The 13,159-nt window shown below is 21.6% G+C and overlaps 1 protein-coding gene across 12 annotated transcripts in view; it reads right to left on the bottom strand.

Moving 5' to 3' along the window:
- Nucleotides 1-13,159, bottom strand: part of LOC129614216 (kinesin-like protein unc-104) — a 41,452-nt gene that overhangs the window by 19,135 nt on the left and 9,158 nt on the right. For 7 of the 12 annotated variants that reach the window (XM_055528668.1, XM_055528672.1, XM_055528671.1 and 4 more), the window contains exons 2-9: nucleotides 6,024-6,161; nucleotides 5,876-5,958; nucleotides 5,567-5,806; nucleotides 5,287-5,471; nucleotides 4,946-5,201; nucleotides 2,823-2,986; nucleotides 2,347-2,486; nucleotides 1,880-1,921 (exon numbers count right to left, since the gene is read on the bottom strand). In XM_055528668.1, coding sequence (XP_055384643.1) covers nucleotides 1,880-1,921; nucleotides 2,347-2,486; nucleotides 2,823-2,986; nucleotides 4,946-5,201; nucleotides 5,287-5,471; nucleotides 5,567-5,806; nucleotides 5,876-5,958; nucleotides 6,024-6,126 — 1,213 coding nt within the window. In that variant the 5' untranslated portion in view covers nucleotides 6,127-6,161. Of the gene's footprint in view, nucleotides 1-1,879; nucleotides 1,922-2,346; nucleotides 2,487-2,822; nucleotides 2,987-4,945; nucleotides 5,202-5,286; nucleotides 5,472-5,566; nucleotides 5,807-5,875; nucleotides 5,959-6,023; nucleotides 6,162-12,468; nucleotides 12,488-13,159 lie in introns of those variants that run through there. The other 5 variants (XM_055528678.1, XM_055528679.1, XM_055528677.1 and 2 more) reach the window with 2 other exon arrangements.

Here is a 13,159-nt window from a genome sequence, read left to right as displayed (position 1 = left end):
ATTTGAAAATTCAATCTTTTCAAAATTAGTCTAATTGGATAATAATTAATTAGGCTTTTAAACAATAATTACAAAAATTATCCTTTTAATAAAAAGGGAATAAAAAGTTATTTGAGTTCATAATTAATAAATTTTCTGACTATTGTTAACAGGTTTTTTTTATTTCAAATTTAAAATTTATTAAATAATAGCAATATAAATTTTTCTTCAGCCTTATTTTACTTGTTTTTAATAAAGTCTTTAAAACAATTATCAACCTCGACATTATTAAAGAAAATTGATATATTTTTTTTCATAAATATTTATAGTATTATACTGGCAGTCTATGTCACGTCTGCCCAATCAGATGATCGCTATGTACCAGTCATACGAAATTACAGTCGATCTATAACTAAAAACTGAAAATATTTGATTTTCTGAAAAAAAAACCGTTTCTGAATATTTTTTTTGCAAATTGACAAAAAATGTTTGCTTGATTTGCGTTTTGTCACAGTCGAAAAATTTGAAATCATACTTTTGTATAACTAACAACTGATTGACCTCGAAACAAAAAGGTTAAGCAGGTCTGGTCTATATTCTCTCAATACGAATATAATTTTAATTCAAATAGTTGTAAAATGAAAGTTTTTGTTCTTTGAAACGCATTAAATTATTTTATATACCTGATTTAAGAAGGGATTTTCAAAAAAAATTATTTTGAAGAGTCAAATCCTTGATTAAATTATACATTTTTGTTAAGTAGTTGAGACACTAGTTGAAATTTCATGTAACAAACTGCTAAGTTGCATTTTTTTAAAAATATAAGCAATATAATACAAAGTATAATTGAAAATATCAATTTTCAATATTATTTATTTATATAGATATCAGTTGAATATTTATGCAGAATAAAAATAATAATGCAATATATTATTTTATTTATGTTTAACATGCAAGAGGTATTTTTCATTGTTAATTTACATACAATTAAACCATATAAAATTCAGCAAAAAATTTGGATTTGTAATATTATAATTTTTAATGATTTTAATACTTTTTTCTTGATTTTTATAAAATTTAAATTTCTAACATCTATGAAATTCAATTTTTTGCTGAATTGGTGATCAAAAATTCTCTTATATTAATTAGACCGTTTCCCAGTAAATCAAATACGTGCAACTGACGATAGTAAAGAATTCCAGCGCGACATGACGTACGGGTCGTAAATTCTAATACACGTTATAAATGCAGTTGACTATTATTTCAGTTTTTTTTTTGTATTTCTTTAATGGGCGATGCATAAGTAATTTTTATGTACGACAAAATGAATGCCGAGGAAAATATTTTAAATTTTCCGTTTTATTGAGATAATTTTTAAAATTTCAATTGAGAATATTCCTTAATTGTAGTTGATTTTCATTTACAAAATCAAGCGAATGACGTGATTGACATGATCATCAAATTTTTGATATAATGAGGAACGGCCATTATTTTACAAGCAAAAAATATACTTTTGATTATACGAAAAAATATTTTAAGTAAATACTTTATTATAAAAAATATACATCATGTAGGTAGGTATATTATATTGTTATTAATTAATAATAAAACAAAAAATTAAAAAAAAGAAAGCTTTCCAATAATAGTGGTTTAGTGATTTACATTTTCACGTTTTTTTTTTTTTTGAAAAATTTTACGATTTTCTTTAAGCGTATTAAAAAATTTAATTGAATAAATTATATTTATTATTTCGCATAAAGCATTAAAATTGCCAACATATATAAATAATTATATTATAATTAATTTCATCAATATTTTTTTAGGGAACATAATATTTTTTGAAAGTGAAGATTTCTTGTTTTTTTTTTCGGTTGTATTTCATTTTTTCTTAATTACTTACTATTTGGATCTCGTTTCTCACAAACCACTTTACCATCGGGCCCTACATAAAAATTATAAAAATTCACTCATCTAATGATATATTATGGTTTTTTACGTATTTTTTTTTCTTTAGTTTTTGTTATAATTACATTTATAGTTCTTAATAATAATTATAATAATGTGATGTTTTATTAAAATTTTTAATTAATTTTAGTTGAACAGACTATTTAATTAAAACATAACAAAAAAAGTAAAATACGAAAATAAGGAAAAGAAAAAATCAAATATTTTTTAACTTTTCTAAAAAAACAAGGGGACCTGCTAAAAAAACTGAACAAAAAATTATGAATACATGCGGAAAAATTTACCAATTCCTTAAACAAATTAAAAACAAATAAAAATAATAGTATAGTAACAAAAAAACTACATATGTTCTTATATATATTTATACAAATATGTAATTTGTTTTTATTTTTTAAACATTACCTTCCTGGATTTCAATGCCTTCAGCTCGTAAAAGTTCTCGCAGTTTTTGAATTTCTTCTTTCAATTCACGAATAAGTTTAGCATTTGCATCTTCATTAACAATAGCTTTACAAACAATTTGTTTAGCACGATCAGCATATCTAAAAATTATTAAGTTATTAAATTACTGAAAATTGGTTTTTTTTTTACATATTTCTACAATTCATATGTATCTATAATATTAAACCTATCAACACTTATTTATGTATATTTTCAGAAATAAAACCTGCGTGCGAGCAAATTAATTTATGTATAGAGTATCCAATAACGAATTTACACTAATTGACAACAAAATTGTACGTTATTTTAAATTAACAAATTACTCTTCTGTAATTACTCTTAACTGAGAGTATAAAATAGAGCACAGCTCCTATTCATTGAGCTTTTTTTATTTTTGCTTTTTCGATTCCTCGTTATAAAAATTTCTTTTTACTAACCTTAAAGTGCTTAAAGTTTCATCATAATTAATATCAGCTGGAGATATTGCTGCAATCATAGCAGTTTTTGAATTACCACCAAGATTTTCTCTAAGTAACCATGTTAAGACCGAATCACGATATGGAATAAAATCAGTTTTTTTTGATTTTTTAGATTTTGAAGCCTAAAAAAAAATTAATTTCAATTAAATTATCAAAAATTCAAAAAATAAACACATAATTTATATTAAAAATAAAAATACAGGACAATTGAAAAATAACTTAAAGTTGAATTTTATTTGGTGGATAAATTTTTAGTAATGGAAAACTATATTTAATTCTCTTATGAGGATTTCAAACAAACAAAAGGAACATTATTATTTTATTTTATTTAATTGAAAAATTAAAATAAAAAGAATTTTAAATTCATATTTTTGTATGTATAAAATGCACTTTTATAAGAATTTTCATAAATAAAATCACTAAAATACTTAGATGATTTTATAACGTTTTCCATGAAATGCAAGTTGGTAAATTAAATATCAATATCGAAGAGCAATATTTGTCATTTATCAATTATAAAATTCAATTATGAGGAATTAAATAATTAGGAATTCAATATTTTTAAAATCTAAAGAATAATTTATAAAATATTATTAGAATAGGGGACATTTTTTTGAAATTTTATTTACATGCCTGTGCAAAAAAATTAAGTGAAAAAATTTTTTCAAAAAATGTATTCGCCGAAATTTAAATAATAAACTTTTGCTGAACCGAGCAAAAACATGAATGAAAATTTAACATGTACCGTGAATGTGAAATTATTTAATCTACATGATTTTGTTTTATATTTTTGGCATACTTTTTCGTGCGGGTAAAACTTATTTATTGTGTAAATATTAATTTTAACAAATTATAAATTCAAATTTATTTAAAATTGTAAATTCATTGTAATAAAATAAAATGTTTTGGCGTTCATCATTCTAAAATAAATTTTTAAAATAAAATCATAAAATTAAATACATAATATTATTTATTATTTTCAAAAGGCTTGCAATACTTACAGACTATATTGTATTCGATTTGAGTTTTTTTTGTATTTCAAATGAAATTATGATGAAAATCCAAATATATATATTTTATATATTTTTGGTATGACAATTTTTTTAAAGAAATGCAAAATGATATAGAGGCAATTTTTAGTTAAATTTTGCTCAATTTTTAATCTAGCAATAAAAATATTTAAAAATGTAAACAAAAGAAAATATAAAGTTAAATAAAAAGTAATGAATAAAAAATGAAATTAATAAGTGTATAAATACGTTCGAAAATAGTAAGTAACAATAAGATCTATACATTTTAAATGCAATTTGTAACAAAATTTGAAGAGGAAGAGTTGTATAATTTATTTTATATACTGTATTTGGAAAATAAATTTATTTATATTTCAATTTAGAGATTCAAAATTTTTAAGTACACCATCTGTTCGTATATACGCATAATACATAATAACGCATTATACATAATCTTAATTTCCGAACAAAGTTTCAAAATATTAAAGTATCTTACGTATTGATAAATCTAATACAAACTTTAAATTTGTTTATTTAGTTATTTAATACAAATTTATGAAAGTAAAACGTAATTATTATTTATTAAAATCAGTAAGTGTCGTGTGTGCAATTTCTTTAACTTTAAATAATATTGTTTTTATACAACTCTACAACAACATAATAATTCAAATATTTAGATTATACTAGAGATATTTTAATTAAATTAGAGGCAATAACAAAACGTTAAAATAACAATATTTTAGACTTTTGTATATTGCATAATTAATTGATTGTTTACATAATTAATTTTTTGTTACTTAATATTTAACATACTTATTACTAAATATAATTTTTTAAAAAATAAAATATAATATGAATATGTCTACAATAACAAAAAGAAGTGTTAATAAAATTAATATGTATTTGAATAAATAATTTTTCGATTATTTTTAATTATTTTTTTATTTAGAGTGGAAAATAGCAAGAAATACATATATTGTACGAAATAATAAATTTGACAATAATAAATAAAATAAATAATATAAGTATGTATGAAAACATAAAAAATCTAAGCTCTAAAACAAATCTTACAATTTCAGCAAGTGCAGATATAACTTTTCCCAATGTTGTTAAAGATTTATTGATATTAGCGCCTTCTTTTAATCTTGTACCTTTAGCACCAGTTGAATCGGCTCTTTCAGAGCCCGCTAAATCAACTAAACTTATTTTTGAAACTTTTTCAGCACACAAATCTGTCATTTTATCATGCCGACGTTGTGTAAAAAATATTGTAAATACAGCATGAGAACGTGAACTTGTTTCATTCATGTTTGTTGCAGCTACAGTTCTAAAAATCAAAGTTAAAAAAATTTATTGTAATTATTTTTTAAATTGTAACAAAAAATATTTTATTATAATTCTATTTATAATACCTAGCTTTATTTCCTTCGTCAATTAAATCATGAATATCTTCGTAAGATGTTACAGCTAATTTTGACAAATCTTCAACGTATGGTCCCAAACATGGATGTTCTCGTACTCTTAAATTTCCTTTATTTTTAGGATTTAATAAATCACGAACTCTTTCACAATAAATTTCCATATATGAAACTTCAACCTATAGAACAATAAGACAAGTTTTATTATTTTGTACACAACACGGTATCTTTCTGATGGCCTTCTCATGAAAGGTTTTTTTTATAACATAGTTACCGAATATTTTAATTCTTCGCTTTCTGTATCATGTATTCGACCAAATAAATCTTTACATATCATAGGAATAATCCCTTCCTGACCCTCTTCTTGTTTTCCCATCATAGTATAGGATTTACCAGCACCTGTCTGACCATACGCAAATATACAAACATTATAACCATCAAAAGAATGCTGAAGCATTTCTTCACCAATATCACGATAAACCATTGCCTGAGTTGAAAATTCTGAATCTCGAGGCTAAAAAAAATATAATATATAAATCAATGGTAATTCATTACTTATAAGAGACTGTAATATAATATTTACATCATGTGACCAATAGGAGTAATCAAAATTAAATCGTTTAACAGCTTCATTTGAATTTGGAGGTACTTTTGGATTTGTAATTGCTAAATATAGAAAACATAATTATTATAAAGATAATAATTAAAGGAAATAACTCTTTGGAATTCACCTGTTGTTGTACCACCGCTCATTTCAATAATGCATTTTGATTCTCGAGATATTTCTCGACTGTTAAAGGGTCGCACTCGGACCGCCACTTTAACAGACGACATGACGGCGAGAGGCCCTAGGCCTTTTTAAAATATTTCTGAAATTAAAAAATAAGATTTATTTTAAATTTTTATTGATATTATTTTTTTCTTAAAAAATTTCAACTCTTATTACTATTATTATTTAATTAATTATACTTATTGAAAAATTCGTTGATTCGATTTTCTGATGAGACAAAATATAATTTGGAAGATTATACATATTGTATAACTTAAAATATTCATTTCAAATTTAACTTTTTGAAATCTCAAAATATTTGAAGAAGAACTTTTGTAAAATATTTTAGAAATTACTGGAAGTAGTGCAAATATAAATATTTCTCAATTTGTGAAGACAATTTTTGCACATTTTCACATTTTAATTCAAAAATTTATTTTATATTTTTTATATTTGTATTCTATTATAATTATTTTATATTCATACTTAATTTGTATACACTTTTAAAGTAGTTATTTTTATAGTGTTGAAAAATTTTGACCTTAAACTTAATAAAGTTTTTTTTCGCAAGTTTTTTTGCAAGGTTACAGGGCTGATTAATTAAAAAATTACTATAATACCATATGAAAGTTAGAAAAGTTGGATTAATTAAAAAGCAAAATATGAGAACTTTCAGATGCTTTATTTTGTTAAAAATTCTATATTTAACATGTGTAAAGAAATGTTCTAAATATCCAGAAGTGTTATAAAAGAATGAAAATCGTTTTATTATTTTACATTATTAAATTTGTATAATATACAATGTTTAAAAATTTTTAAGAATTTATATGTTATTAAATTATTGTATTGTCTTCAAAAACAAAAAATTTGTAAGTTTTTTTCGGAGACAGGTTTTTATAGTTGATTTTAAATGATCTACTCTAAAGTATCCTGTTTAATTAGCCGTACAAAAATTTATCAATACAATAAATGAAGGATTTTAGTTTTTATTTAACATAGACTTTTAGTTTCTGTTTAACATAGGCTTATATTTCGCTACTTTCTCAATTATTTGCAAGACTTGGAGAAAATTTTGTTTCTCTTGCATTGTTTTTTGCAATATTGTGTATTGAAAACTTTATGGATGTATTTAATTATATTAATATATACATACATAAATGTTTACTTATATATATTATTTTTTATATTATTATAATTATATAAAACATAAATTATATACAAATACATAATACATTCTAATTGGAAAACCCATTAAGAGAAAGACATATACAATAGCACACAAAATTATCAACCCACTAAAATTTCAAAATTCCGTCAGTTTGTGAGTATTTTTGCCCACTCACGCAATACCAAATAATCAAAAGCAATAAAAGTAGATATATATAATACAGAATATGTATACGTACATACTGTATTATGACTCAGAATATTTAATACGTATATAATTATACTTATGTAGATAATTGTTAAAATATATATAGACACATATTTATACATATTTATAAATATTAGTGTAATAATGGTGACTTCTAACAAATAAAAATTGTTAATTATGGTTTAGAAAATTTTCTAAAATAGTATAGGTATTTTAAATAATTTTTAACATTTCCAATTAAAACTATTTTCTAAGCAAAATATAAACGACAGAAGACATCTTTAGAATGACATCTTTACATTAAAAAATAGTGTATGTATTAGAGATTAGCATTTTTTAAAAGCTTAATCAATCCACTTTACTGACTCAACAACAATAATATTATTCAAATGAAACGCTTAATACTTTTAAAAGATTTCATTTTCAAGCTAAACATAAATTCGGTGATCATCGACGTCAAAGTTAGAGAATTCAGTGTGAAAGTATGAAAATATAGTTGTTGTTGAATAAACTGTTTGAATTTTACCCTAACTTATTTAAAAATAATATAATATTTACGTATCGTACAAGTTTTCAAAATAGAAATCTGAAACTTACGTTTTATTTTAAATATTTTTTTTCTTGGTTTGCAATTTGTTTCCATATAAATATGTACATATAAACTGTGGTTTTAAAAAAATCCTACAAAGGCTTTTTTAATATAATTGCAATGAAACTTATATGATTATAATAAAAAACGAAAAATTGTATAATGAAACCTTTTTGCAACAATCTCTTTACCACAATTTTCTAACTTTACATACACATATACACATATTCAAAATTTTATTACTATTTTGTTAAAATTTTTCAAATATTCCAGTTTATTATTTATTTTAATTTATTTTTTTTACAATAGTTCCTAGTACAGTTTTCTCAGAAGAGAGTTTATTAATTAATTATTTCACCTCTATGTTAATTTTATCTTTTAAAAATTCTTAATATATTTTTAAATTATAATCATTAATTATAACAAAATTATAAGATATTAACAAAAACTATACTGGCAAGTATAAAAATATATAAAAAAAATACATAAAGAATTTAAAAATTTTTCCAGAACTTATCTATCATCTCTTTTGCCTGACCGGGAAGTTGATTTCTGATTTTAACTCTAGTTTTTTATTTTTAACGAAACCTCAATAAGTTTAATATTTATAATTATTCTTTATTTTTTTAAGTTTGGTATAATGAAAGAAATTTCAGCTATAAATTTTTTTGAATTGTTCTGGCAACTTGTTTTTGTATGTGGTTGACGGTAATTGTAATTGTAGAAGCAAATTAAAATTTAACTTAAAAAACTTAAATTCGTTCAATAAAAAAAAGATTATTTATTTTTTGATTCATTAATTACGCCGGTTTTTATGCTTGTTTCAACTTCAAAATTAACTATTCTTTTCCCTTCTTATACATAAATTGATTTTACTTCGCCTTTTCTTTTTCAACTTTTATACCTACAATACATGTCTATATTCTGATATATTATATATGGAACCTTATAATGAAAAGAATTTTTATGGTATCATTTAAAACTATTAAAGAAAATAAAAAATATTTGAAAATAAAATATTTACATATATATATTTGTGTATGTGTATGTGTAAAGAAATGTGTACATGCAATGTCTACGAATGTCTCAAATCTATTTGTTGCCAAATTGATTCTTTATTTACCCTTAAAAAATTTTTTAAGCAATCTATATCAAATATCAGAATGAATCATCTTGTTAAATAAATAAAAAAAGAGAATATATTAAAATATTGGCGACTCTTTGGGTATTTTATTTTTCGTTTTTCTACTTTTTCTTATACTATAATGTTTAATATTTTATATTAAAAAATTGCACGTCCTTTTCTTTTGAGCTAATTTTTTTTAATATTATTTTTATTATTATTATTATAAAATAAAATGCTACATTGTAAAATATGAAATATGTAATTTGTTGAAATTTCTTCTATTTCAATTCTTCCATGATTCATTTCTTATTGCTATTTTTTATTTAAAATTTTATTACATTGCAAATAGTCGAATAATATTTTAAAAGGATTTTCTTTAGATATAGAATACAACAATGAAAAATTTTTAAATTTGTATAAATTTCTAAATCAAGTATATGTAAGTATTTATTGACAGTCTTATATTAAATTTTCAAGAGTCCAATTTAAAAAAAAAACAAGATCTAACGTATGCAAAGAAAATTACTTATTTTAATTTGGGTTTAAAAAATTTTTGAAAATCAAATCGATTGGGCAATTTTATTCACATTTGCTACGTCCATGTATAACATACATACATATATGAACACATAACAGGCAAAGTAATGTTGAATAATATGAATATGCAAACATAATATTAAGTACTTTTACTTCCATTAAAAGTTGAAATTTTAAAAGAAAAAGAAGAAAAAAAAATTCATTTCCGTAACAACATAATTAAATAGAAATAAAGAAAATAACGCCCAAAAATATGCAATTTTTATTTTATAATTTTTATTCAGCCGAACGTGCTATTACGCAGGTACTCGTACAATGGCAACATGCATAAAATTGAAACAAAACAATATTGTTTTTAAGAGAGCACTTTTTCCTTTAAGAATTATTTTAAAATACTTTCATTCATATACTAAAATATTTCAAAAGATTGCATATATTTAAGATGATACAAAACAAAATTTAAAAAGGCGTTATTATAATGATCCAATTTGGAAAATTCAAATTTGACGAATTCCGAAACTCGATAACTTCAGGGGGGATGAATTGTACGGGTGAGAGAGAGATAAGAGGTAATGACCTTTTTTTTTGTTTTTAGAAAAGTGGGAAGAATCTAATAAGTTATTTATTAATCCTTTTTTGTATATGGAAGAAAATATTTAATTAAAATTTTTCAATTTAAGTAATTCAAAATAAAAACTTTATATTGCAATTTTGCATAAATTAAAAATCTTGTATGACAAAAAGTACAAAATATCTTTTTATTCTTTAAATAAAACCTACTTTATAATTTCAATATTTATAATTAATTTCGGAATCAAACATATAATTATAAATAGAAAATATATAAATAAAAATAATATAAAATTTAACTTCAATAAACTAAAAAGAAAAAAACCGAAACCAAAAATGTTTATTAAAGTGAACCAACTCAAATTAACAGTAGAATAATTGCCATTCTCCTCATGTAACAAGAGCATTGGTTACACATATAATGTATAGCTATATGAATTATGTGAACACATACAGACATAAGATTTTAAAACATTTTTCCTTAAGTGCAATTATGTTTATAAAAAATAGTTAAGCCTTATATCTTCAATTGAAAAAAAAAAAGAAGAAAAGTAATTTTTCATTAAAATTTCTGCTTCATCATCCTCTTGCAGTTACACTGATAACATATAGGATGCAATTATAATGTTAAAAGTTATACTATTCTATAGTAATGTACATATAATAGAATATTTTTAATCTACTTTCAAGTATATATTATGATATACAATTATTATTATTTTTATTATGTTAAAATTATATAAAAAGTAAAATAATGAGGTTATAATACTTGATATTGTATAAAAACTGAAAATTAAAAGGATTTTCTATGTTTTTTTTTGCAAATAATATATGTAATGGGTGATTCTTTAATCGGTTAAAGTGAAACTGAAATAAAAACACATTGAAAATTTTTTTAACTTTCATGCAATTCTAATTTATATAAGATATGATAAATCCATTGTACAACCAATTATTTTCCTAGTTATCATTTAATGTAAATTTTGGTCACAGTTATGTGTTTTTTTAAAGTTGATTTATTCCATGCAACAAATATTTTTTAGAGCCTATTTTTTAGAGCGTTTTATTTGGAATATCATCAATTATGTATGATCAATATTATGTTTTTCGAAATTGCAATAAAATTTCGTATGATTTTTGTATGTAAAAAAGAAATTTCTTATGTTAATTTAATAATTTAGAGGAGTTGAATCGTAGAATTTCAACGACTGATAGACACATTCAAAACTTGAAATTAATTGTTTATCGATCATACTGTTAATTAACGAAAAAATATTAATAATTTAAAAGTGTTCTTTCGAAAGCAGACGCTCCATAATAAATTGACAAAATAAAATTATTCAATTTGAGGTTGACAACTGTAACGAATGACGTATAAAGTGTCAAAAAAAATAATGTGAATTCAAACAAGAAAGAAAATACCCTTTATCATACGAGCATATAAACAATATACGATAAATATTCAAAATGTGTTCTTTCTTTCTTTATATCCATACTAAGCAATGAGTTAGGTATACTATGTAATATTATAATATTATAATATTATAAATTGAATCAATATAATTAAACTTAAACATGCAAATTATGACGTACCAAATTATATAACATGTTTTTTTTTATTATATAAATTAAAATTTGATAATGTACAAGATAATTATACGCTTGATGTATATAAGTACATAGAATAATATTATGTAAAGGGAATTAAAAAAAATTAAGCGAATAATAATGAATTTGTTCCATTTTCATTATTATTAAAACATAATTATCGACTTATATACTGTTCGTATAACACAAGTTAAAAAAATTGTTCTATATTGTGAAAATTAACAAAGAACTTTTACTTTATCTCTTTTGAACCGGTTTATAATACTTTAACTGGCTTAAGAGCGTCTAGTTAATTGAGTCTAGCTAATTAAATACCTTTTATAACAATTAGGATTTAATAATAAATAAATTATTTACAAATAATATTAAAAATTATTATAATTATTAGTTATTTGGTGAAACAAATTAAAATTTTACCATTTTATAATCAAAGAAGTATTATAAATTTTTAAATTTTTTTTTAAATTCAAATTCAATAAAGAATAATGAAGATTTTAATTGTATCATTCAAGTATATTTTGTTTATTATAAGAGTTATCGATTAATTATTATATTTAATGTTATCATAATAATTAAATAGGTATGTATATTAATATACTTACGAGTATAATAAATACGTCAATTGATATAATATGTATGCAGATTATAGAATACATTAATGTGAATTTGCAATTTATATAATATTATTCTGAAATGTATACATATATAGATGCACAAGTAAATTTTTTTGAATCTGTATATACTTAAGTATCCTTATATAATATATGTATGTATATAAAAATATGTATACTTAGGTATATTATTATATTATAGCCATACTTCAGAAAATATATGTTATAATTTCAAATCCTATATATATTTGAAATCTATCTAAATATTATTATACAGACATTGTATGTATATGAAACATGTGCATAAATATACAATTTGAACTGAGTGTAGACAATATTATATTCAAAAATATATAGATATATGTATATATGTATATATGTATTATACCGTTATACGAAATAGAGCTTTTATAATTCAAGAGTTTTAATCTTTTTTCCTTTTAGTTTTTCGTGTTTATCTCTTTTTGTTATTTTTTTTTTTTCTTATATATACAATCTGAATGAGTCATCATCGTTTTAATAAAAATGTCCCGAAAGAATATGGGTGTGAGAAAAATAGATTTTTTTTTCTTTTTCCGTTATATTTTATTTAAGTATAATGTAACATTAGTTTTATCAAAATATATTTTTAATACCTATATGTTATTTTACAAAATTTTTTTGTTGTAACAAAAAATGTTTT

This window comes from Condylostylus longicornis, unplaced genomic scaffold (genome assembly GCF_029603195.1).
Source record: "Condylostylus longicornis isolate FDR11 unplaced genomic scaffold, ASM2960319v2 ptg000106l, whole genome shotgun sequence".
NCBI lineage: Eukaryota > Metazoa > Arthropoda > Insecta > Diptera > Dolichopodidae > Condylostylus > Condylostylus longicornis.
The sequence above is the reverse complement of the archived record's forward strand: the minus strand, read 5'-3'. Positions and strand labels throughout refer to the sequence as shown.